This window comes from Schistocerca gregaria, chromosome 3 (genome assembly GCF_023897955.1).
Source record: "Schistocerca gregaria isolate iqSchGreg1 chromosome 3, iqSchGreg1.2, whole genome shotgun sequence".
In the NCBI taxonomy this organism is placed as follows: Eukaryota; Metazoa; Arthropoda; class Insecta; order Orthoptera; family Acrididae; genus Schistocerca; species Schistocerca gregaria.
The window spans coordinates 757,359,311-757,386,118 of NC_064922.1; the positions used below are offsets into that span (position 1 = coordinate 757,359,311).

A 26,808-nucleotide genomic window follows, 5' to 3' on the forward strand; every position below is an offset into this window, starting at 1 on the left:
CGTGACCTCTCGAACTGGGACGTTAACAGCTTGAACAGTTCTAGGGGACTGATGACCTCAGATGTTAAGTCCCATGGTGCTCAGAGCCATTTGAACCATTCTTTTTGATACTACACAACAGTAAAGTGATGTCTCCTGATGGTGACTTTTTTTTCGTTCGGCGTGCTTACAATGTATGCAATTGGAAACAAGTGCTGCCATCAATATACACAGTGAAAACGTGATTACAGGCTGGTAAAGCAGATCTGCTGGATTCGGCGCCTACTCGACACTTGGGTACGATACTGTAAGGAGAGCGACGACTCGAGCTGACGCCTTGTGTGGGGAGAGGCACGTGTCGGCCCGGCGGGCAGTTTATGGACTGTCGGCGCCGGTGCGTGGCGCCGCGGCCGGCTGTACGTCAAGACTGGAGCTGGCGGCTGGGGCTGCTCTGCTCGTGAATTATTCACCGCGCGAGCCGCTCGTATCTAGCAATAGCCGACACCGCCAGTCGCAGTCCAGCAGGTGGGCACCACCGACACGCACGGCGTCTGTGTTTCATCGACGTCCCGTGTTACAACAGCCGAACACGCACTTACGGGCACGACGATAGTAAGGTTGTAGAGCACTTACCGACAACGCGTGGTCATTACGCCATATTATAGGCAGGCATTCCTGTCAGGAAGGTCGCAGTTCGTAGTAATAGACGGAAAATCATCGAGTTTAACTGAAGTGATATCAGGTGTTCCCCAGGGAAGCGTCCTGGGGCCTCTGCTGTTCCTGATCTATATGAATGACCTGGGTGACAATCTGAGCACTTCTCTTAGGTTGTTCGCAGATGATGCTGTAATTTACCGCCTAGTAAGGTCATCCGAAGGCCAGTAACAGTTGCAAAGCGACTTGGAAAAGATTGCTGTATGGTGTGTCAGGTGGCAGTTGACGCTAAATAACGAAAAGTGTGAGGTGATCCACATGAGTTCCAACAGAAATCCGATGGAATTCGATTACGCGATAAACAGTACAATTCTCAAGGCTGTCAATTCAACTAAGTACCTGGGTGTTAAAATTACGAACAACTTCAGTAGGAAAGACCACATAGATAATATTGTGGGGAAGGTGAGCCAAAGGTTGCGTTTCATTGGCAGGACACTTAGAAGATGCAACAAGTCCACTAAAGATACAGCTTACACTACACTCGTTCGTCCTCTGTTAGAATACTGCTGCGCGGTGTGGGATCCTTACCAGGTGGGATTGACGGAGGACATCGAAAGGGTGCAAAAAAAGGGCAGTTCGTTTTGTATTATCACGTAAAAGAGGAGAGAGTGTGGCAGATATGATACGCGAGTTGAAATGGAAGTCATTAAAGCAAAGATGTTTTTCGTCGCGGCGAGATCTATTTACGAAATTTCAGTCACCAACTTTCTCTTCCGAATGTGAAAATATTTTGTTGACCCCAACCTACATAGGTAGGATGGTCATCAAAATAAAATAACAGAAATCAGAGCTCGAATAGAAAGGTTTAGGTGTTCGTTTTTCCCGAGCGCTGTTTGGGAGTGGAATGATTGTGGTTCGGTGAACCCTCTGCCAAGCACTTAAATGTGAATTGCAGAGTAATCATGTAGATGTAGATGTAGATGAATACCACGGATGACCGCAAGACCATCAACAATAGTCTTCCTCAAGGCTCAGCCCTCGCTACTCTATTACTTAGCTTGCACATACTCCAGCCACTCCGTCGAGGAAGTTTGGTTATGCTGATAAGCTGGTGATAACAACATAGCACAGACAAATTGAAGTTATTGAAGCTGTGTTAATAAGAGACTTAAGGTCCGGATGTTTCAAAATGTATATCGGGTTTTTAAGGCATTGTGGCACTTATTACATTCGAGTTACAATTTTAAATAGTACATTAAAAGAAAGAGCAACTTGAGCAATTCTGTTTATATGCCTATATGTATGAGCATGTGCTGTTTCCTGAGACTTCCATGCTGCTACATGACGGTGAAGGTTTTCTCTTTCATGTCCTCTTCAGTGATGAACTGACATTTCACCTAAATGGAAATGTGATCAGCAAATCCACAGAAGTATGTAAAGTTGCAACAAGACTCCCCTAAAATGATTTTTTTGTGTCATATTCCGAGGGAAAGTTTATCGGCCTTATTTTACAGTGAAACAATTATAACCGGTATTTCTTATCTACATGTGCTATAACTATGGCTCTTTCGTCAATTGGAAAAAGCTGAAACAGAGAGCTTTCTTGGTGTCAAGATAATGCTCCTCCCCACTGGGGTAAACAGTACACGATTGAAACTTCCTGGCAGATTAAAACTGTGTGACGGACCGAGACTCGAACTCGGGACCTTTGCTTTTTGCGGGCAAGTGTTCTACCATCTGAGCTACCCAAGCACGACTCACGCCCCGTCCTCACAGCTTCACTTCTGCAGGTACCTCGTCCTTTACCTTCCAAACTTAACAGAAGCTCTCCTGCGAACCATCCTTTCTTTCAGGAGTGCTAGTTCTGCACGGTTCTGTTAAGTTTGCCAAGGTAGGAAACGAGGTAGTGGCAGAAGTGAAGCTGTGAGGACGGGGCGTGAGTGGTGCTTGGGTAGCTCAGATGACGGCGGCACGGTAGCTCAGCGTGTTCGGTCAGAGAGCTAGGTGCCCTCTGTTGTAAGTAGGCTGTTTAGGTTTTTTTATTGGTAACGCCGCCGCGACGTAGCGCTCTGTATGAAAATCACTGGCTGTCTGTGGCTGGTTTGCATTGTTGTTTACCATTGTAGTGTTGGGCAGCGGCAGTTGGATGCTAACAGCGCGTAGCGTTGCGCAGTTGGAGGTGAGCCGCCAACAGTGGTGGACGTGGGGAGAGAGATGGCGGAGTTTTGAAATTTGTAAGAATGGATGTCATGAACAGATATATATATATATTATGACTATTAAGGTAAATACATTGTTTGTTCTCTATTAAAATCTTTCATTGACTAACTGTGCCTATCTGTAGTTAGTGACTTCCGTAGTTTGAATCTTTTATTTAGTTGGCAGTAGTGGCGCTCGCTGTATTGCAGTAGCTTGAGTGACGAAGATTTTTGTGAGGTAAGTGATTTGTGAAAGGTATAGGTTAATGTTAGTCAGGGCCATTCTTTTGTAGGGATTATTGAAAGTCAGATTGCGTTGCGCTAAAAATATTGTGTGTCAGTTTAAGCACAATCTTTCTAAGGGGACGTTTCACTGTAACAAAAAAACTGCGTTAATGGATCAACAACGAACTGAAACGGGTGTCTTTCGACGTCCGCCCAGAGCAGATACAACGAACAAAAAAGAAAAAAAATAGATTTAAAAAAAGAGAAGAAAAACAGATGGCAGAGCACTTTCCCCCGAAATGCAAAGGTTCCGAGTTCGAGTCTCGGTCCGGCACACAGTTTTAATCTTCCAGGAAGTTTCGTATCAGCGCACACTCCGCTGCAGAGTGAAAATCTCATTCCAGTACGCTATTTGCTAAACAACATCATACCCGACCGCTGTATTGGCCACAAGGGGCCACGGGATAGCAGCTTGTTTTGCATGGCCTCCACGTTTACCTGATCTGACCCGTGCAATTTTTACCCTGGGGGAGGGGGGTTCATAAAAGATCATGTGTACGTACCTCCGCTACTAGCTGACCTAGCCGACCTAAGAAACGAGAGTGAAACAATTTTTGCAACAATTACTCCACTCATCAAGACTGGGGAAGAACTGGCCTGTCAGCTCGATGAGTGCCGTGTGACGAATGGTGCTCACACTGAACTTTTGTAAGAAAAACTGAGTTTCTCTCCCAATTGACGTATTATTTATGATTGTAGCTTGAATGTAATAAATGCTACAAAGTCTTAAAATCCCGATTTTCAATTCGAAACACTCGGTAAAATGAGGTAATATTTTCGGGAATGGGGACATTAGACGAACCGTAACAAAACTGAATCCACTTACTTGCAACTGAATAATAGCCTAGTCAACCGTGAACTGCACATACTTTTCGAAAGTAATCGGCTGGCCCTAGCAAATATGCATGGTACCTTGGAGCTATACTTCACCCTACGCTGTCATTTAAACAGCACTGACAAAGACTGCAGATAAATCGAGTTCAGAAAAAATTATGAGGTACAACAGGGGGTACTGCTGCTCGACCTTACCATTATCTTCCCTCGGCCTTGTCTACTCAGTGGCAGAATACTGCAGCCCTGTCTGGATAAACAGCAATCAACGAAACTGGTTGATACGAAACTAAATCTAAAAATGCGGACTGTTAGTCTACGGGCACCATCAAGTCTACTCCGGTATTTTGGCTACTTGACCTGCGAAGAAAGAATATCCTCCTGAGGGAGTGTAAGAAAATCTGTAAGAACCTTCAGCAGCCAATTCATGAAGACATAAGTGCTATCCGAACAACAGACTCCTCTCCAGACATCCCCCACTTATAATAGCTAGCAACCTGATAGACGAAAACTTCAATCTCTACGAAGCGTGGATGAATAAATATGACGGCAACACTCCACCATAGCTCCATAGCTTTCTCCATACCAATCCATGGGAACTTTATCTGCTCGATGTCATACACTCAACAGAATCCGAATTTACAGTGGGAGATACGGTGACTGCTGTACAAGTAGGAAAATACTAACACTGAGGAGTGCACTTGTGGCTCTACAAGACGGACTGTCGGACATATTGTTGAAGAGTTCCCTCAAAACTCTCACCCTGGCAATCACAGCAGATGCGATCAGTTATATAAATAATATGTCTCTCAGTTTGCAAATTATGTTCATATTTTAGGCATTACCACGCGTTTCACGTGCAGACGCGGTAATCTTATTTAATTTCTCACTGGTACATGAGAGAAGTTAGCTATCACTACAATGGATGACAGCTTGTGGTTTCTTAGACCTGTTGTTTGCGGTACATTAATACAATTTTGACCGTCAGATGACGTGTGCAAATGCGCTCGCTATTGTTACCGGTACACACGACCGCTTCCGCCGGCATTTCAATTTTGTTTTGTGCTTCGTACGGGTCTGGTGGGTGTCTATTCAGCACTGGTGAGTCACAAACTTTACTCAGAGGTTAAATTGCTTTCCTCCCATCCCTACAGGTGCACGGTCTATATAACCCCGTTTTTGGACGTTTCAGTGTTCGAAAAACCGCCTATCTGCCTTCGTGCGGATTCATGTGTGTCGCAGCCCTAGGCCCGGACCGTTGGAGGTTCGAGTCCTCCCTCGGGCATGGGTGTGTGTGTGTTGTCCTTAGCGTAAGTTAGGTTAAGTTAGATTAAGTAGTGTATAAGCTTAGGGACCGATGACTTCAGCAGTTTGGCCCCATAGTCTCTTACCACAAATTTCCAAAATTTCCCGGACTGTTGTAAGTTCTGTAATGGAGAATTTGGAGTGTCGGGTATTTAATACCGTATAAATTTCATTCCATTTAACGGTGGTTTCCGCTCTCCCAATTGGAGATCTTTGTCTTTTTATGTAGTTCCTCCTCTGCAAGAGGTATACTAGTAAACCTAGGACCGAAGTAAATATTCTGTTGCATGTCATGTACCACGGCCAGACTATTTTAAAACGGTTTAACCTAATTTAACCTCATCAAAAGACCTAGTGATCCCAAGCACATCAAAAGAGCAGAATTATTTGCACAACTCAACAAGCTGGGATTCCACTTCTACTAAACCTCAAACTTCTAATATTATGACTTCAAAACTGACTGCTCTTAAGCCAACACCGACAAAAACTTTGGACGAAATATTAACTTGTTCCTTCTGTTGATAAAACCACGAATCGTAAGAGGGAGACAAGAACTGAATCCAAAGTGATAAACTCTGCTGAAAATACAGAAACCGAAAAAAAAGGAAGCTACAACAATGAAGACATTGTAGAAGATTACGAAAGTAGCTTTGATTACTGGAATGAAGATGAATGTGCTGGGTTTGGTGAAATCTGTTACGAAAGTAGTAAAAAAAGACTATAGGATTCTGTCTGTTTCCTGTTCAAGAATGACACATGAGTATTGTTCAACATTTGGTAACAAGTGTACTTGCTGCGGTAAGATAAAGACTGACTAATTCTTGAACAAAATCAACAACTCATTTTGGACTAGAATATTTAACACTATAATTCTCTATTCATTATGACATTATTCCAAATAAAGCAATATGCACTTTTAGTTGACTCTTTTCGTCATATATAGCCATTTTTACTCTTATCAGCCGGAACATTATGAGCACCTACCTAACAGCCGGTATGTCCACCTGACACGGATAACAGCGGCGACTCTTCATGACATGGACGCAATGAGGCCCTGTTAGGTCGCTGGAGGAAGTTGGCACCACATCTGCACAAGCACGTCACCAAATTCCTGTAGATTACGGGGAGGAAGCGGCGAGTTCCGACGTCGCGTTCAATCACATTCCATGTGTGGTCGATCGTGTTCAGATTTGGCGAGTTGTCGGGCCAGCACATAAAATGGAACTCGCCACTGAATACCTCGAACCACTCCATCACACTCCTGGCCTTGTGACATGGCGCATTGTCTAGTCTTTCAAAAAAACTATTGCTGTCGGGAAACATTATCGTCATGAAGGGGCGTAAGTGGTCTGCAACGAGTGAACTTGGTCGTCATGGTGCCTTGCACAAACTCCGCTGGACCCATGGATACCCACGTAAATGTTCTCCAGAGCATAATAGAGACGCCACCAGCTTGTCTCTGTCCCGCTGTACAGGTGTCAAGGAGCCGTTGCCGTGGAAAACGACGATTCGCTCTCTGCCATCGGCATGGTGAAGAAGGTGTCACGATTCATCAGACTATGCAACGCTCTACCACTGCGCCAACGACCAATGCCGACGTTCAAGTGCCCATTTCAGTCGCAGCTGCCAGTGTCGTGGTGTTAACATTGGCAGATGGACGGGTCGTCGGCTGTCCAACATAAAGTCTGATGTTAGTTCTCCCACAGTTCGTCCCAAGTCCTGTTATACCAATCTGCCCAGCAATTTAAGTGGCAGTGCCTTAAAACTATAGTATATTAAAATTTTATAACAGTATGGACGAACATTCTGCCAGAAATAGAAAAAAGGTAAAAAACAACAAATTTTATGATGAAAAAAGTGATCCAACTCTACCATACTTACTCTACCTTCTATTTATCCCAGAATGTGATGCCACAACACATTAGCTAATGAAAACAGGAAAATTAAATTAAATTTGAAAGTTTCCTCTCCAAAATATGATATTAAACCTAAAGCAAAAGCTACAGAACTTAGACGATTGAGATCCATAGAACGTGACTTCCAGTTCAAATTTATATCAATATAATTATTTAAGAATGTAGAATATTCTGATTCATGTGCTGATTTAATCACATGCTTTATTTCTAATAGTGTGGTCAGGCTTTGTGCAGTACTGTGAATGGAATATGTTGTGTGTCATCTAGGTTCACGGACACTCCATTTGTAGAAAAGCAGTTATTAATTTTCTAGAAGATATCACCTACGGTTTCAAATGTAGAAGTTTTTCCATCAGGGTTGACAAATTCGTTTATGGAGTAAAGGAAAGATGGTCGTCTTTAAACATTTATGATAAATCATGCACATATAGGCAGAATTTCATGTAGCCAAATGCGCTGAGCAGATGCTTCGAGACAAAGAGATGAGGAAGAGTTTCAGCGACTTACCGACAGCTCCCCAGTCAAATGCGCTGAGCAGATGCTTCGAGACAAAGAGATGAGGAAGAGTTTCAGCGACTTACCGACAGCTCCCCAGTCAAATGCGCTGAGCAGATGCTTCGAGACAAAGAGATGAGGAAGAGTTTCAGCGACTTACCGACAGCTCCCCAGTCAAATGCGCTGAGCAGATGCTTTGAGACAAAGAGATGAGGAAGAGTTTCAGCGACTTACCGACAGCTCCCCAGTCATATGCGCTGAGCAGATGCTTCGAGACAAAGAGATGAGGAAGAGTTTCAGCGACTTACCGACAGCTCCCCAGTCAAATGCGCTGAGCAGATGCTTCGAGACAAAGAGATGAGGAAGAGTTTCAACGACTTACCGACGGCTCCCCAGTCAAATGCGCTGAGCAGATGCTTCGAGACAAAGAGATGAGGAAGAGTTTCAGCGACTTACCGACAGCTCCCCAGTCAAATGCGCTGAGCAGATGCTTCGAGACAAAGAGATGAGGATGAGTTTCAGCGACTTACCGACAGCTCCCCAGTCAAATGCGCTGAGCAGATGCTTCGAGACAAAGAGATGAGGATGAGTTTCAGCGACTTACCGACAGCTCCCCAGTCAAATGTGCTGAGCAGATGCTTCGAGACAAAGAGATGAGGAAGAGTTTCAGCGACTTACCGACAGCTCCCCAGTCAAATGCCCTGAGCAGATGCTTCGAGACAAAGAGATGAGGAAGAGTTTCAGCGACTTACCGACAGCTCCCCAGTCAAATGCGCTGAGCAGATGCTTCGAGACAAAGAGATGAGGAAGAGTTTCAGCGACTTACCGACAGCTCCCCAGTCAAATGCGCTGAGCAGATGCTTTGGGACAAAGAGATGAGGAAGAGTTTCAGCGACTTACCGACAGCTCCCCAGTCAAATGCGCTGAGCAGATGCTTCGAGACAAAGAGATGAGGAAGAGTTTCAGCGACTTACCGACAGCTCCCCAGTCAAATGCGCTGAGCAGATGCTTCGAGACAAAGAGATGAGGAAGAGTTTCAGCGACTTACCGACAGCTCCCCAGTCAAATGCGCTGAGCAGATGCTTCGAGACAAAGAGATGAGGAAGAGTTTCAGCGACTTACCGACAGCTCCCCAGTCAAATGCGCTGAGCAGATGCTTCGAGACAAAGAGATGAGGAAGAGTTTCAGCGACTTACCGACGGCTCCCCAGTCAAATGCGCTGAGCAGATGCTTCGAGACAAAGAGATGAGGAAGAGTTTCAGCGACTTACCGACGGCTCCCCAGTCAAATGCGCTGAGCAGATGCTTCGAGACAAAGAGATGAGGAAGAGTTTCAGCGACTTACCGACGGCTCCCCAGTCAAATGCGCTGAGCAGATGCTTCGAGACAAAGAGATGAGGATGAGTTTCAGCGACTTACCGACAAGCTCCCCAGTCAAATGCGCTGAGCAGATGCTTCGAGACAAAGAGATGAGGAAGAGTTTCAGCGACTTACCGACGGCTCCCCAGTCAAATGCGCTGAGCAGATGCTTCGAGACAAAGAGATGAGGATGAGTTTCAGCGACTTACCGACAAGCTCCCCAGTCAAATGCGCTGAGCAGATGCTTCGAGACAAAGAGATGAGGAAGAGTTTCAGCGACTTACCGACGGCTCCCCAGTCAAATGCGCTGAGCAGATGCTTCGAGACAAAGAGATGAGGAAGAGTTTCAGCGACTTACCGACGGCTCCCCAGTCAAATGCGCTGAGCAGATGCTTCGAGACAAAGAGATGAGGAAGAGTTTCAGCGACTTACCGACGGCTCCCCAGTCAAATGCGCTGAGCAGATGCTTCGAGACAAAGAGATGAGGAAGAGTTTCAGCGACTTACCGACAGCTCCCCAGTCAAATGCGCTGAGCAGATGCTTCGAGACAAAGAGATGAGGAAGAGTTTCAGCGACTTACCAACGGCTCCCCAGTCGGGATGCGCGAGGTTGTTGAACCAGCCATCGTAGCGCTGCTTCTCGGTGAAGCTGTACAGCTGCTGCTCTGTAACAAGGGAGAGGCGCGCGTCAGTGCCGAGTGCCGCTGCCGCTGACAGAGCCAGTTCTTGCGTCCGGAGCGGCGCCCGGACAGGCAGACATGAAAACTAGATTACTGCCGAGTTACTAACAAGCCTCTTGCGCTGGAGGTCAGAGCCACTACGAACACTCCTAGTGTCTGTTGTTATACAGTAACAACCCTACTCGTCATTAAAATTGAAACATGAGATTTCACTTACTGCGCAAATTGTAGTATAGCTAAAAGAATTTCCGGGCGGGAAGGAGCGCCGGTCACGGGCACCAACCCGCCCTGCGGATTTGTGTCGAGGTCCGGTGAACCGGCCAGTCTGTGGTTGGTTTTCAGGCGGTTTTCCATCTGCCTCGGCAAATGCGGGCTGGTTCCCCTTATTCCGCCTCAGCTTCACTATGTCGGCGATTGCTCCGCAAATAAGTTCTCCACATACGCGTACACCACCGTTACTCTACCACGCAAACGTAGGGGTTAAACTCATCTGGTGTGAGACGTTCCCTGGGGGGTCCACCGGGGGCCGAACCGCACAATAACCCTGGGTTCGGTGCTGGGCGGCGGAGGGGTGAAGTGGACTGCGGTAGTCGTCGTGGGGTTGCGGACCACTGCGGCTGCGGCGGGGACGGAGCCTCTCCGTCGTTTCTAGGTCCCCAGTTAACAAAACATAACATAACGTATATATGCAGGTGATTCGTGGATATACAGGCCGCGAAATTTAATACACGTAGCTGCCGTCTCTAAAAGCAACACTGGCTCTAAACTGCTTCGGAAAGAAGTCGAACTGAGCTCTGATGACGGGTACGTCGTTCCATACTGCTTCTGCTCTGTTTAGTAGCTGGCAGGTGGTGACGTGTCAGGCTCTTGGTAATCCATCACCAGATGTCTCCCATGGATGAATGACACACTGAGTTGAGATACGTCCAGGCAACATACGGTCTTGCGTTATCTTATTGAAAAATAATGCCAAGGAGACCACGAATATAGGGCACAGCCGCCGGCCTTATCACATCAGTACTGCAACGGATGCCGTCTAATTTATAGGTAGTGTACCTAATTGGCACCGGCCAGAGTGGCCGAGCGGTTCTAGGCTCTATAGTCTGGAACCGCGTGACCGCTACGGTCGCAGGTTCGAATCCTGCCTCGGGCAACGATGTGTGTGATGTCCTTACGTTAGATAGATTTAAGTAGTTCTTCTAGGGCACAGATGACCTCAGAAATTAAGTCCCATAGCGCTCAGAGCCATTTGAACCATTTGAACCTAAGTGGCACCCCGTGCCACCACGCACGTGCTGGCCCCGAATGACAATGACGAATGGAACCTAGCAAAATTCGTTCTCCACACATGGATAGGTCCATTGCGGTTGTTTAACAGTGAGGGCTGCGCCAAGAGAAACATATTTCAGCTGAATGAAAACTGCGACAGATGCAACTAAATGATTTATTAATAAGGACCAGTTTCATGACGGTATAGTCATATGTTCAGGGGAGAAACTGTAGACCTACAGAAGATACAAAAATCCTAATTAGAATAGTCTTAAACCAGAATGTACCAATTCGATCAAGTGTTAATTAGCATGTAAGGAATAACGCCCAAAATCTCCGTAAGGGTAAATAATAGAAATCCTGCACAATAATGGCGTCATAAAGTACACAGCACTTAAAATAACCAGACCAAACAGAGAAGGACATAATCCTAGAAACAAAAATTATTGAAAAGATCACCCATCATACGTGGAAAACAACAACCTAGCTAAAACGAGCTTACTGGAAACACGCAGTACATCGTCTCAGATACAGCGGACTGCTCACTTTCGCAGAAGAGTGTTCATTTGTTTGTTTGAAATTCATACAAATCTACAGTTTCATTCCGATCTTGTTGAAATTTTGCAGACTATACCTTCAAGACAAGAGTCTGATCACGGTTTACGTAAGAGTTCGTAATCTGACTTGAAACATATTGTATTTTTTTGCTAATATTTAAAGGAGAAAGATTGTTACCAAAAATCTCGGGAGCATTTGGAACTGAGGGTGCAACACAGCAACGATATCCCCTAAATTTGGTAGCTCTCTCGGATCTAATGACGAATGAGTGGCTTCATTTGCATATGCTAGAGCTGCCGTTCTCGCAGAAATGAAGCTGTTGTCAAAGTCAAAGGCGATACTACACACCCGGCCGGTGTGGTCTCGCAGTTCTAGGCGCGCAGTCCGCAACCGTGCGACTGCTACGGCCGCAGGTTCGAATCCTGCCTCGGGCATGGATGTGTGTGATGTCCTTAGGTTAGTTATGTTTAAGTAGTTCTAAGTTCTAGGGGACTGATAACCACAGCAGTTGAGTCCCATAGTGCTCAGAGCCATTTGAACCTTTTTTTGATTCCGATCTTGTTGAAATTTTGCACACTTTACCTTGCCGAAAACAAACCAATCTCGTGCTTCCAGGAACGCGACGTGGCTCTAAGATCCTGCGGTGGAGCGAATAAAGTGTCTGTCCTCTCTGGCGCTAGTTATATGTGGCCGTTGAGATCTCGCCTGGTGTTATTGTTTTCCTCCGGAATCCGTCGACTCTACGCAAGACAGTTGAGTGTTCGCGAACAACACGAGCACCAGTTTCTCAGAATCAATAACAGCAATCTCGATTGGCTACGAACCCAGACGTCGAATTCTGGAACGTGCTTTAATGCGAGACATAACACGATCTTTTCCTATACAAGCAACACTGAAATGCGTCAGTGTATAACCAAGCCTGTGGCACACGTCATGTCCGATTGACGTTTTTTTACGTGTCTTCTTCATCAAGCACTGTGCTTCCTCAAAAAGCGTAATAACACTTAATACCGGGTGGCTATATTTAAAGTGCAGCTACTTACAGAGGTCCACAGTGGGCTGTAATTATTGTATGGCAGCGAAACTTGGTAGATATTCTAATGCGTTAAGGCGGAACATATTCACACTGAGAATAAAAGAAAAAAGTTCCAATTTCGGTCATCAGGTGCAAATCTGGTGCTGTGATTACAAGAAAGACGCATAGAAATGTTTGCATATGTAATGCGTTAGGAACGGGATACGGGAAGAAAAGATTAAACAAGTGAGAAAGACATAACGTTTATTTTACTACAAAATGTGATCAAAAGTATCCGGACACTTGGCTAAAAATGACTTGCAAGTTCGTGGCGCCCTCGATATGTAATGCTGCAATTAAATATGGTGTTAGCCCACCCTTAGCCTTGATGACAATTTCCACTCTCGCAGGCATACTTTAAATCAGGTGCTGGAAGGTTTCTTGGGGAAATGCAGCCCATTCTTCACGGAGTGCTGCACTGAGGAGACGTATCAATGGCGGTCGGTGAGACCTGGCACGATGTCGGCGTTCCAAAACATATCAGAGATGTTCTATGGGATTCAAGTCAGGACTCTGTGCGGGCCAGTCCATTACAGGGATGTTATTGTCGTGTAACCACTCCACCACAGGCCGTGCATTATGAACAGGTGCTCGATCGTTCTAAAAGATGCAATCGCCAACCCTGAATTGCTCTTCAACAGTAGGAAGCAAGAAGGTGATAAAAACACCAATGCAGGCCGGTACTGTAATGTTGTTGTGTTCTTCAGTCCTGAGACTGGTTTGATGCAGCTCTCCATGCTACTCTATCCTGTGCAAGCTTCTTCATCTCCCAGTACCTACTGCAACCTACATCCTTCTGAATCTGCTTAGCGTATTCACCTCTTGGTCTCCCTCTACGATTTTTACCCTCCACGCTGCCCTCCAATACTAAATTGATGCCTCAGAACATGTCCTACCAACCGATCCCTTCTTCTGGTCAAGTTGTGCAACAAACTTCTCTTCTCCCCAATCCTAGTCAATACTTCCTCATTAGTTATGTGATCTACCCATTTAATCTTCAACATTCTTCTGTAGCACCACATTTCGAAAGCTTCTATTCTCTTCTTGTCCAAACTATTTATCGTCCATGTTTCACTTCCATACATGGCTACACTCCATACAAATACTTTCAGAAATGACTTCCTGACACTTAAATCTATACTCGATGTTAACAAATTTCTCTTCTTCAGAAACGCTTTCCTGGCCATTGCCAGTCTACATTATATATCTTCTCTACTTCGACCATAGTTATTTTGCTCCCCAAATAGCAAAACTCCTTTACTACTTTAAGTGTCTCATTTCCTAATCTAATTCCTTCAGCATCGCCCGACTTAATTCGACTACATTCCATTACCCTCGTTTTGCTTTTGTTGATGTTAATTTTATATCCTCCTTTCAAGACACTATCCATTCCTTTCAACTGCTCTTCCAAGTCCTTTGCTGTCTCTGACAGAATTACGATGTCATCGGCGAACCTCAAAGTTTTTATGTCTTCTCCATGGATTTTAATACCTACTCCGAATTTTTCTATTGTTTGCTTTACTGCTTGCTCAATATACAGATTGAATAACATCGGGGAGAGACTACAACCCTGTCTCACTCCCTTCCCAACCACTGCTTCCCTTTCATGTCCCTCGACTCTTATAACTGCCTTCTGATTTATGTACAAATTGTAAATAGCCTTTCGCTCCCTGTATTTTATCCCTGCCACCTTCAGAATTTGAAAGAATTCCAGTCAACATTGTCAAAAGCTTTCTCTAAGTCTACGAATACTAGAAACGTAGTTTTGCCCTTCCTTAATCTAGCTTCTAATATAAGTCGTAAGGTCAGTATTGCCTCACGTATTCCAACATTTCTACGGAAGCCAAACTGATCTTCCTCGAGGTCGGCTTCTACTAGTTTTTCCATTCGTCTGTAAAGAATTCGTGTTAGTATTTTGCAGCTGTGACTTATTAAACTGATAGTTCGGTAATTTTCACATGTGTCAACACCTGCTTTCTTTGGTATTGGAATTATTATATTGTTCTTGAAGTCTGAGGCTATTTCGCCTGTCTCATACATCTTGCTCACCAGATGGTAGAGTTTTGTCAGGACTGGCTCTCCCGAGGCCGTCAGTAGTTCCAATGGAATGTTGTCTACTCCGGGGACCTTGTTCGACTCAGGTCTTTCAGTGTTCTGTCAAACTCTACACGCAGTATCGTATCTCCCATTTCATCTTCATCTACATCCTCTTCCAATTCCATAATATTGTCCTCAAGTACATTGCCCTTGTACAGACCCTCTATATACTCCTTCCACCTTTCTGCTTTCTCTTCTTTGCTTAGAACTGGGTTTCCATCTGAGCTCTTAATGTTCATACAAATGGTTCTCTTATCTCGAAAGGTCTCTTTAATTTTCCTGTAGGCAGTATCTATCTTACCCCTAGTGAGATAAGCCCCTACATCCTTACATTTGTCCTCTAGCCATCCCTGCTTAGCTGTTTTGCACTTCCTGTCGATCTCATTTTTGAAACGTCTGTATTCCTTTTTGCCTGCTTCATTTACTGCATTTTTATATTTTCTCCTTTCATCAATTCAATTCAATATTTCTTCTGTTGCCCAAGGATTTCTACTAGCCCTTGTCTTTTTACCTACTTGATCCTCTGCTGCTTCACTACTTCATCCCTCAAAGCTACCCATTCTTCTTCTACTGCATTTCTTTCCCTTATTCCTGTCAATTGCTCCCTTATGCTCTCCCTGAAACTCTGTACAACCTCTGGTTCTTTTAGTTTATCCATGTCCCATCTCCTTAAATATCCACCTTTTTGCAGTTTCTTCAGTTTTAATCTACAGGTCATAACCAATAGATTGTGGTCAGAGTCCACTGTAATAGTGCCACGCAAAACAACAAGGGGTGCAAGACTCCTCAATGAAAAACACGAACACACTGTAACACCACCGCCACCGAATTTCACTATTGGCACTACACATGCTGGCAGATGACGTTCACTTGGCATTCGCCATACCAACATCCTGCCATCGTATCGCCACATTGTGTACCATGATTTTTCACTCCACACAACGTTTTGCCACTGTTAAATCGCCCAATGTTAACTCTCCTTACACCAAGCGTGGCGTCGTTTGGCATTTACCTGCGTGATGTGTGGCTTTTGAGCAGTCGCTCGACCATGAAATCCAAGTTTTCTCACCTGCCGCCTAACTGTCATTGTACTTGCAGTGAATCACATAGTGTATTAACTGTCGGCTGGACTTTTTTTTATATATGACCACCGGAGACCTTATCGGGAGGCTACACCCGTAAAACGACGCGATCAACAGTTGCTTGCTGCAGTTCCAGTGGAATACGAGAAACGTGTTCCTGATAATGGGTTTCACATCAGGTAGAGAACGAACGTGTTCCTAGTGAACGCATTCTTTCAGATATTCCCAGAACCAAACGTGTAATGGATTCAGATCAGATGATCTTGCAGGCCACACATCTGGAGAAACTCTGGAGATAACACGTTCATGGAAGGTTATATTAAGCAGGTCTTACACTGGGCAATGGACTTGAGGTGTTGCCTCATCTTGTCTGAAGGAAATTGTTTCCACACAGCTGCACTCTTCCAAACTAGGAATCACACACTATAGAAGGAGATCTGGACAACGTGCATACCTCGCCGTGCACTTGCCAAGCTCTCTGGGTGTATTCTCTTCAAAGAAGAACGGATCGTGAATAAAGGTGCTTGTGAATCCACACCACACAGTCACGGTGACGGCAGTGTCTCTTCGTGCACAACACGTGGTTTTAACAATACCCCAAATATGGCAGTTCTGCGGTCGTGCAGCTCGTGGTCGTGCGGTAGTGTTCTCCCTTCCTGCGCCCGGGTTAAAGGGTGCGATTCCCGGCGGGGTCAGGGATTTTCTCTGCCTCGTGATGACTGGGTGTTGTGTGCTGTCCTCAGTTAGGTTTAAGTAGTTCTAAGTTCTAGGGGACTGATGACCATAGACGTTAAGTCCCATAGTGCTCAGAGCCATTTGAGCTATCTGCGGTCGTTCCTTGGTACACACACCAAAAAAAGTTTTCCATCGCCCCGGTTCTCAAAACTCCAGAAGATAGACGTTGTCTGTAGATACTGTGTCACAGACACAGTCCCTTTGACTGTTCAGAGATGTCACTAAACGCGCCCCACATAAAGATATAAAAAGCCATGCATGAGCAGCGCCTCTTATACGGAGGAGGTCCGACAGCCGATCAGTTCCAGCCATTCCACTAGAAATGAGGTACAGAGCTCATGATGTCTGTAATTCAACCATGCCTAGACGGTCAATTCTTCGGTTGGATCGCGTCCACATTGTTACTTTGTGCCACGAAATGCTCTCAACAAGGGAAGTGTTCAGGCGTCTCAGAGTGAACCAAAGCATGTTTTTCGGACGTGGAGGAGATACAGAGAGACAGGAACTGTCGATTACATGCCTCGCTCAGGACGCCCAAGGGCTACTACTGCTTTGGATGATCGCTACTTACGGATTATGGCTCGGAGGAACCCTGACAGCAACGCCACCATGTTGAATAATGCGTTTCGTGCAGCCATAGGACGTCGTGTTAGGACTCAAACAGTGCGCAATAGGCCGCATGACGAGCAACTTCACTCCCAACGTCCATGGCGAGGTCCATCTTTGCAACCACGACACCGTGCAGCGCGGTAAAGATGGGTCGACAACATGCTGAATGGACCGCTGAGGATTGGCATCACGTTCTCTTTACTGATGAGTGTCGCATATACCTTCAACCAGACAATCATCGGAGATGTGTTTGGAGGCAACCCGGTCAAGCTGAACGCCTTAGACACACTGTCCAGCGAGTGCAGCAAGGTGGAGATTCCTTAATGTTTTAGTGTGGCATTATGTGGGGCCGACGTACGCCACTGGTAATCATGGAAGGCTCCGTAACGGCTGTACGATACGTGATTGCCATCCTCCGACAGACAGTGCAACCATATCGTTAGCATATTGGCGAGGCATTCGTCTTCATGGACGACAATTCGCTCCCTCGTCGTGCACATCTTGTGAATGACTTCCTTCAGGTTAACGACATCGTTCGACGACAGTAGACAGCATGTTCTCCAGACATGAACCCTATCGAACATGCTTGGGATATATCGAAAAGGACTGTTTATGGACGAAGTGACCCACCAACCACTCAGGGGGATCTACGCCGAATCGCCGTTGAGGAGTGGGACAATCTGGGGCAACAGTGCCATGATGAACCTGTGGGTAGTATGCCACGACGAATACATGCATGCATCAATGCAAGAGGACGTGATACCGGGTATTAGAGGTATCGGTGTGTACAGCAATCTGGACCAACAGCTCTGAAGGTCTCATTGTATGGTGGTACAACATGCAATGTTTGGTTATCATAGATCTCTATTCCAATTTTCTGTACAGGTTTCGGAACTCTCGGAAACGAGGTGATGTAAAACTTTTTTTGATGTGTGTGTATTACTCTGCCTCATGTCGTCAAATTAGATCCTTGCCAGAAACCGAAAAGCAAATTCAGAACGTTGCTGCAGACGATTCAGATCACGAGCTGGTGCCGATATAGTGTTGCTGGTTGCGTACTTTCAGCAGTACTTTACACATTTCATGCCATTACTCGTAGATGTGTATGAGTACCTATGTTCTTTATATCTCTCATTTTCGCCTCTTTTATCATATTTCAGCATTATATGCATCTCGTTCATAACTTCCACCGGGGTATGATGCCTTCCTGTTCCAAGTGCAACACCAAGCTCACCCATGTTTTCGAATTTCATTATCATGTTCTTCTAAGCATTTAATGACATCTGGCCTCTCCTCAGACATTTCCGTCAGCGATACCCTCTCAATGGACCACTGTAATTGTTGCCCTAACCATGAAACAGTTTCACTAACAGCACATGGTCTCTTTACTGCCATTCACTCGCATTTTGGCTTGTCAAATGACAGTTTGGGTGTCATAGCGTCATACAAACAGTGAACAGCGCCAGATTTGCACCTAGTGGCAATAATTGGAACTCATTTTTCCATCGCAAATCGGTTCCGCATTAACGCATCAGTATGTCTGACAGGTTTCGCTGCCATACGATAATTGCAGCCCACACTGGACCTCTGTGAGCAGCTGCACTTTAATTATAACCATCCGGTATTTTTCAAAATCTCTGGTAAACTGTTTTTGAGGAGTCGGTACTGTTGTGCATATACAGTAGTGAGGGCTTAAAATGTATTCATGTTGGCCACTCCAGCTTCACTCTTCAGCCCGTTACCGAGACCCGGGATCGTTTTACACAATTAGGCCGAATGGCGCAACGTGTAGCACACTCGTATGACTTTCGCTACCGATGCAGAAATTGCGAAAATTGCACATTCAGGCAGGTAGGGTGCCGTTCAGAGTTTAGAACGTCGCAGCTGGCAGCTTCTGCGCATGTCATTACACGCAATAACACGACGTCGGACTCTGGTTGCAGCATAGGTGTGACTGTCGTTGCGTGTCAAGGCTACGTTCTCAATACCGGTTACGCACAATAAAGGAATGCACATGCGTGATTGTATATTATTTTTAATAGACAGTATTTCAGTGGGCAGTATTAATATTTATTTTTTCTGTTGGATGTGTGCTTCTGGGAATGGTTACTAATCACCAGGTGTTTTCCCACTTGCGCACGATTGTGTCCTATAGTAAATAATTATACAGGTTCCGTTTACAACCGTAGGACACAGGCGTAAGCATGAATATAAAGCACTCATCACAGGCGACCGTTCGCTAAGCACGAACCAAAATAACCGCCGACTAAAATTATAATGTGGCCGACACTGGGATCAGAAATTAAAGCTGTTAAGTAATGTTGTGAGTAATAAAAACCTGTTACTGACATTTGTGCCTATGCTGTTATCAGCAATAGTACCAAAACAATGAATTGAAGTCGGTCACTTGTTTTACCTATGACAGGGTCTATGTGATCATTCCGTTCCATATCCACACAAATTGTGAATCACTGACACTATGCTTCTGCCTTTTTTTTTGAAGTGCATTACTTTACATCTCTGAAGAACTATTTTATTTCTTTATTTATCCAAACTGAACGTATTAGGGCCATGAGCCCCTCTCTTACATTGGACCAAAACTTCACACATACAGTGCCTTTTTTACATCATGGTCTCCTAAGAAATAACAATTTTAATAGGACAAATAGTATTAAAATGATTTACGTGTCTGAGGTGGCAATGTGAGTAATAATACTGACTATGAGCTAACAAAGTTAATGCTGGCAGTACTTCCACTACTATAGTTGCTGCCACTAATAGTGATAATAGTAGTAATAGTAACAACAGTAATGACGAAAATAACAATAATGATAGCGGCAGACATAAAAAGAATTTATAATGAACAAGATAGATGTTTTCTGATGTGTAAAGTTCTGGGAAAAGGAAATTTAAGGAGACTGCACCAGCTAAGAGTACTAGGAAAAAGAGAAGTTGAGAAGAAGGATGTACAAGGATAACGTGTGCGTACAGGGACAATCGTAATACTTATTGTTGATATTGCTTTAGTAAATCCGCCATCAACTGTCTTCTGAAGCCGGAGATGTTATTCATTTCTCTAGTATAATGCGGGACGTAATCCCAGAGTCGGGATCCTACTACTGAGAAGGACTTCGAGAAAGTGGCTGAATGATGGGGTGAGACAGAAAGAATTTTCATCTGATGGTAATGGGTGTTTCTGCCATGTTGTTCACAAAAGAGCGCGAAGGTCGAGGAGATATACGAGGGACACTGTTGATGAGACAATAGAGAACAGAGAGTATGGAAATCTCTGAGCTTGTCTGCACGCAGCCAAGATAGCTGTACTTATGATGATGAAACATGAGATACGCTGAACACAGGCATTCATAGCCATCGGTAAGAAATGGCTTAAAATGTGTAAGGTCCTGCTGAAAGCGTGCAACCAGCAATATTATAATGGAACCAGTCCGTTCTTAGCTTGGCCCGAAGAAGGTTTCCACCCACGCTGGAACATCTTGTAACAGTGGCTCGGAAGAGTAAGGAAGAAAGTGATGAATAATGGAAGTTAGTTGCAGCTGTATTCGGAAGAGTTATCGTGGCGAGTTACAGTCTGAGAGCTGCGTTCCAGCGCAGTATGTTTGCAGTGGAGCAGCACTGCTGATCGCAATTTTGCTGATCCCGAAAGACGTAGGCACTAGCGACTGTTGTCAATTTACATTAAGATCATCAGGGTACAACGTTTTCTTATATTGAAAATACAGCCAGTCCTTCATGATCAAAATATTATGCGATATTTCCTGATAGAAAACGTGCCATCTTGTGTAATCAGGCCAGTGAAAGTACTCTTTACTAATGTGAACGAATTTCACACATTGCACTGGGCTTTTACAGCATGGAGACAGAACTAAAGAAATTAATTTACAGCTACAATGATCGCAGACGCAAGGAATAGGAGACAACAGAAATTGTTGTATGATTTTATAATGGAACTTAACCCTAGATTACTAAAACATCGTAAAATTTACGACTGCAGTTTTTATCTCTTCTCGGTCCCCACCCACCCGGACACATGAGCAAAACGCACTCTTGAGTAGCTTCCCGGCAAATATTGTTGTTAACAATGGTTAAATTATTTATTGGCGGTTTTCTGACACTGGTCTCTTGTAAATTATACGAATTTTTCAGAATTATTATTTTTATTTTATTGTGAAAAATATATACTACAGTTGCTGAAAATTACAGCCATGAATAAAATAATATTATGAATTTTTAGTTTTTTAGTAATTGGCATATTCGTTTTATTGCTTAGAATTAACCTTAGTGTGGCACCTTAGATGAAATATCAAGTGCCACAGTTAAAGGAGTGTTATATCGCGTTGACGCTCTCCAATGCTAATCTTGACTTCTGCTACTGAAATCACGCAGTATGGATGGTGCCGAGTTTAGTTTTGACATTAACATACTGGGTGATTTGGTTGGGGAACTTCACCCGAACAGCAGCAGCAGCAGAACGTACAACTACCTTAAGGGAGATTATGCTCGTTTTGTCCTTCGAACAAATTAAGAATGATGACATTTTGTAACCACTGCTCAACAGCATCTTTTACGCAACACTGAGCTAGGTCGTGCTTATATTCTAATAATACTGTCTAAAGTAGAAGACTCTACTCACTTTGTGTCTAAAATACTCCTGGAGTTATCGTCGTGATGCATTACATTAATTATGATTATTTTCTAATAACCTTTTGAGCAATAAAATTGTCATTATAGGGCATAAAACCTGACGTTTCGTACTTATTTTGTACATAACATATCATTGGGATCTAGTATCTGTAATTAACCAGTGCATAACACATAAATTATGAATTCATTTGAATAAAATTTGGAACAGTACAATTTACGATGATTTAGTAGCAATTTCCCCTTTTAGGGTTGATTGGGACTGTAAATTGCTAGAAGTACTCTTATCTTCTGCGTAAGTAAATTGCTAAGTCAGCTACTTTGCAGACTGTGGTGCAACTACATTATTCGGTCTAGTTGGAATACATCTCGTCTAGAAGAAAAGGAAAATCAGTGTTTAACGTCCTGCTGGCACAATAAGGTCATTAGAGACGGAGCACAAACTCGGATTAGTGAAGGGCGTAGAAGGAAATTGACGGAGTCCCTTCAAAGAGCCACCCCGGCATTTGCCTTAAACGATGTAGCAAAAATTATGAAACCTAATATTGGGATGGTCGGATGGAGATTTGATGCGTCGTCCGCTAAAATGTGAGCTGAGGGTGCTAACCACTGCCCCACCTCGCTCGGTATGTCTCAGCTATATGCGTTATATGTGCTCTACGACCAAGGTGCGAATCGCCCTGTAGCGTCCTTCATCCATTGAACACGGAAATCTAGTTTGAAGGAGGCGTAGCTTACATAGATACTATTTAGAATAATCCTAAAAGTCATTAAAACAAATCAATTTGTAAATAACACTCTTCCCAAGCGACTTCGGAATAGTGTTCATGAGTCTGGAAGACTTATCAACGGAAGAGATAAGCATCATTTGTCAACTGTTTGACTGGTCAATGCAAAAGCGAAACTAAAGTGTTCGATAAACTACTAGGAGGCCTTACAGGAAATCTACTGCCCCACGAGGAAAATTTCGCTCTTGAAACTTCGAGAGTGTCCGTTCCACTAAATGCCGAGCGTTGTGGCCGAGCGGTCCTAGGAGCATCAGTCTGGAACTGTGCGACCGCTACGGTCACAGTTTCGAATCCTGCTTCCGGCATGGATGTATGTGATGTCCTTAGGTTAGTTAGGTTTAAGTAGCTCTAAGTTCTAGGGACTGATGACCTCAGATGTTCAGTCCCAGAGTGCTCAGAGCCATTTGAACCATTCGTTCCACTAAAGGTCAACAAACTTGTATCTCTCCTTTTGAACCAGCTCAATGACCCTGACTTTGAAACAAGAGAAAGTCATTCATACGTGAGGAAATACACTGTCCAGTTAAAGTAATGTGAGTACCTGTCAAAGGGCCCTTCAGAGCACGGACCTGCGAGACGCGCAGGAAGAGAATCAGTGGGATTGTGGAAGATATCAAGAGGGATGACCAACCATGCTGACTCCAGTTCCGTGGCGACCTGTGCTATATTTCTCGGTTGAATATCCACGACGCAAGCGGCCCGATCAAGAGGGTCCCATAGATTATCGATTGAGTTTAAATGCGAGGTAGTACGGTGGCCAGGGGAGAACGGTAACTTCTTCCTGGTGCTCGCTGGGACTCTACGAGCTGTGACACGTTGCATTGTCCTGCTGGTAGGTGCCATCGTGTCGGGGAAAAACAAATTGCATGTAGAGGTGGACGCAGTCCCCAAGGATAGATACATTGTGCGATCATGAATGACGAGATCCACCAGGGAATGACACGATTACATCCCTAGATCATAATGCTCCTTCCTATGTGCTGAACTCATGCGACGATTTTTGCACGGTGTTTGATTTCAGGAGTCTTATGCCACTGGCCGGCCGAAGTGGCCGAGCGGTTCTAGGCGCTACAGTCTGGAAGCGCGCGACCGCTACGGTCGTAGGTTCGAATCCTGCCTCGGTCATGGATGTGTGTGGTATCCTTAGGTTAGTTAGGTTTAAGTAGTTCTAAGTTCTTTGGGACTGAGGACCTCAGATGTTAAGTCCCATAGTGCTCAGAGCCATTTCTGCACAGTGTTTATACTCATGAGGGCTGCCGGTTCTCGCTACAGTCGCAGGTTCGAATCCTGCCTCGGGCATGGATGTGTGCGATGTCCTTAGGTTAGTTAGGTTTAAATACACTCCTGGAAATGGAAAAAAGAACACATTGACACCGGTGTGTCAGACCCACCATACTTGCTCCGGACACTGCGAGAGGGCTGTATAAGAAATGATCACACGCACGGCACAGCGGACACACCAGGAACCGCGGTGTTGGCCGTCGAATGGCGCTAGCTGCGCAGCATTTCTGCACCGCCGCCGTCAGTGTCAGCCAGTTTGCCGAGGCATACGGAGCTCCATCGCAGTCTTTAACACTGGTAGCATGCCGCGACAGCGTGGACGTGAACCGTATGTGCAGTTGATGGACTTTGAGCGAGGGCGTATAGTGGGCATGCGGGAGGCCGGGTGGACGTACCGCCGAATTGCTCAACACGTGGGGCGTGAGGTCTCCACAGTAGATTGATGTTGTCGCCAGTGGTCGGCGGAAGGTGCACGTGCCCGTCGACCTGGGACCGGACCGCAGCGACGCACGGATGCACGCCAAGACCGTAGGATCCTACGCAGTGCCGTAGGGGACCGCACCGCCACTTCCCAGCAAATTAGGGACACTGTTGCTCCTGGGGTATCGGCGAGGACCATTCGCAACCGTCTCCATGAAGCTGGGCTACGGTCCCGCACACCGTTAGGCCGTCTTCCGCTCACGCCCCAACATCGTGCAGCCCGCCTCCAGTGGTGTCGCGACAGGCGTGAATGGAGGGACGAATGGAGACGTGTCGTCTTCAGCGATGAGAGTCGCTTCTGCCTTGATGCCAATGATGGTCGTATGCGTGTTTGGCGCCGTGCAGGTGAGCGCCACAATCAGGACTGCATACGACCGAGGCACACAGGGCCAACACCCGGCATCATGGTGTGGGGAGCGATCTCCTACACTGGCCGTACACCTCTGATAATCGTCGAGGGGACACTGAATAGTGCACGGTACATCGAAACCGTCATCGAACCCATCGTTCTACCATTCCTAGACCGGCAAGGGAACTTGCTGTTCCAACAGGACAATGCACGTCCGCATGTATCCCGTGCCACCCAACGTGCTCTAGAAGGTGTAAGTCAACTACCCTGGCCAGCAAGATCTCCGGATCTGTCCCCCATTGAGCATGTTTGGGACTGGATGAAGCGTCGTCTCACGCGGTCTGCACGTCCAGCACGAACGCTGGTCCAACTGAGGTGCCAGGTGGAAACGGCATGGCAAGCCGTTCCACAGGACTACATCCAGCATCTCTACGATCGTCTCCATGGGAGAATAGCAGCCTGCATTGCTGCGAAAGGTGGATATACACTGTACTAGTGCCGACATTGTGCATGCTCTGTTGCTTGTGTCTATGTGCCTGTGGTTCTGTCAGTGTGATCATGTGATGTATCTGACCCCAGGAATGTGTCAATAAAGTTTCCCCTTCCTGGGACAATGAGTTCACGGTGTTCTTATTTCAATTTACAGGAGTGTAGTTCTAAGTTCTAGGGACTGATGAGCACAGTAGTTACGTCCCATAGTGCTCAGAGCCAATTGAACCATTCTTATGCCATTGGACATAAGGCATCACTTATCTCAAAAGGCCACACTTTGCCACTCAGTGGACGTACAGTTGCGATACTGGAGTGCAAATTCCATCTTTCGTCTCCAATGAATACTGATCAGCACTGGTGCAAGAACCAGGCGTCTGTTGAGGAGGTCCACGCGCAGTGACGTTCCCTGAACGTTCGTTGACTAGACACTGCTGGTAGCCCCTTGTTTCATCTGGGTGGTCTGTTGCTCAACAGTTGGACCTCTGTTCGCCCTTACACATATCCGCACCATTATTCTCTCCTGTTTTCTATAGCCTGTGGTGCAGCACTGTTGCTTCGGTGCCAGTTTTGGATAGCGCCATTTTGTCATGCACGGTACATTTTAACCACGGCGACACGCGAACAGTTTACGATCTCAGTTGTTTCAGAAATGCTGCCACCAGTGGCCTGAAAGCCAATGATCATGCCGTTTTGGCAGTCAGATAAATCGCTCGGTTTCCGCAGTACGACAATGACTGTTCTGTTTTCCGCTCCCCCCCCCCCCCCCCCCCAAATATGCTTTATGTACTGCTAGTGGTAGCCTGTGCTGTCTACGAGCGGTTATTCCACGTTGACGTCGAACATAAGCGCTTTTCGCATTGCTGTAACTAGACAGTGTAGCAGCTCTTGTTCTTGTCACTAGAGACTCGCGAATGGAGTAGGGCAGGGTGAAAGTGATAGATAAAAACTACTATTAACTTTCCTCATAGATGGTACAGTGCTTGCAGAGCTTAGATGGTTATCGAGACCTTAAACACTAACGGTGTATTACTGTACCTTAAATCCAAAATGAGATTTTCACTCTGCAGCGGAGTGTGCGCTGATATGAAACTTTCTGGCGGATTAAAACTGTATGCCGAGCCGAGACTCGAACTCGGGGCCTTTGCCTTTCGTGGGAAAGTGCTCCAGAGCCGGAGGCTAGCACTCTATCCACTAGACAATCATGATCACATATACCAATCTAATGAAACTAATTTTCTACGTATACCAAGTAACTACCAAACAGCACCAGTGAGTATCTTATTTTATCTATGAAGTTTATTTCAGCCAATGCAGACATAAATTGAGTAAATGTTGTACCTGTCTCAATCGACTAATGATTATCAACGCCCCGTAAACATTTCTTAGCTGGTAGCTGCGTCAAAGCTTGGTACGAGTCAAAGCTTGGTACGAGTCAACATATTTCTGAGTCTCCTGCAAGAGGAGTCCTTACGTTTATCGGCTATTGATAATCCCTAGCGCCGGCCGCGGTGGTCTCGCGGTTCTAGGCGCGCAGTCCGGAACCGTGCGACTGCTACGGTCGCAGGTTCGAATCCTGCCTCGGGCATGGATGTGTGTGATGTCCTTAGGTTAGTTAGGTTTAAGTAGTTCTAAGT

General features: G+C 45.4%; 1 protein-coding gene across 1 annotated transcript in view; it reads right to left on the reverse strand.

Moving 5' to 3' along the window:
* The window catches only part of LOC126355596 (dual oxidase), a 582,817-nt gene that overhangs the window by 326,526 nt on the left and 229,483 nt on the right, over positions 1-26,808 (reverse strand). The window contains exon 2 of the mRNA XM_050005959.1: positions 9,602-9,685. Coding sequence (XP_049861916.1) covers positions 9,602-9,685 — 84 coding nt within the window. The remainder of the gene's footprint in view (positions 1-9,601; positions 9,686-26,808) is intronic.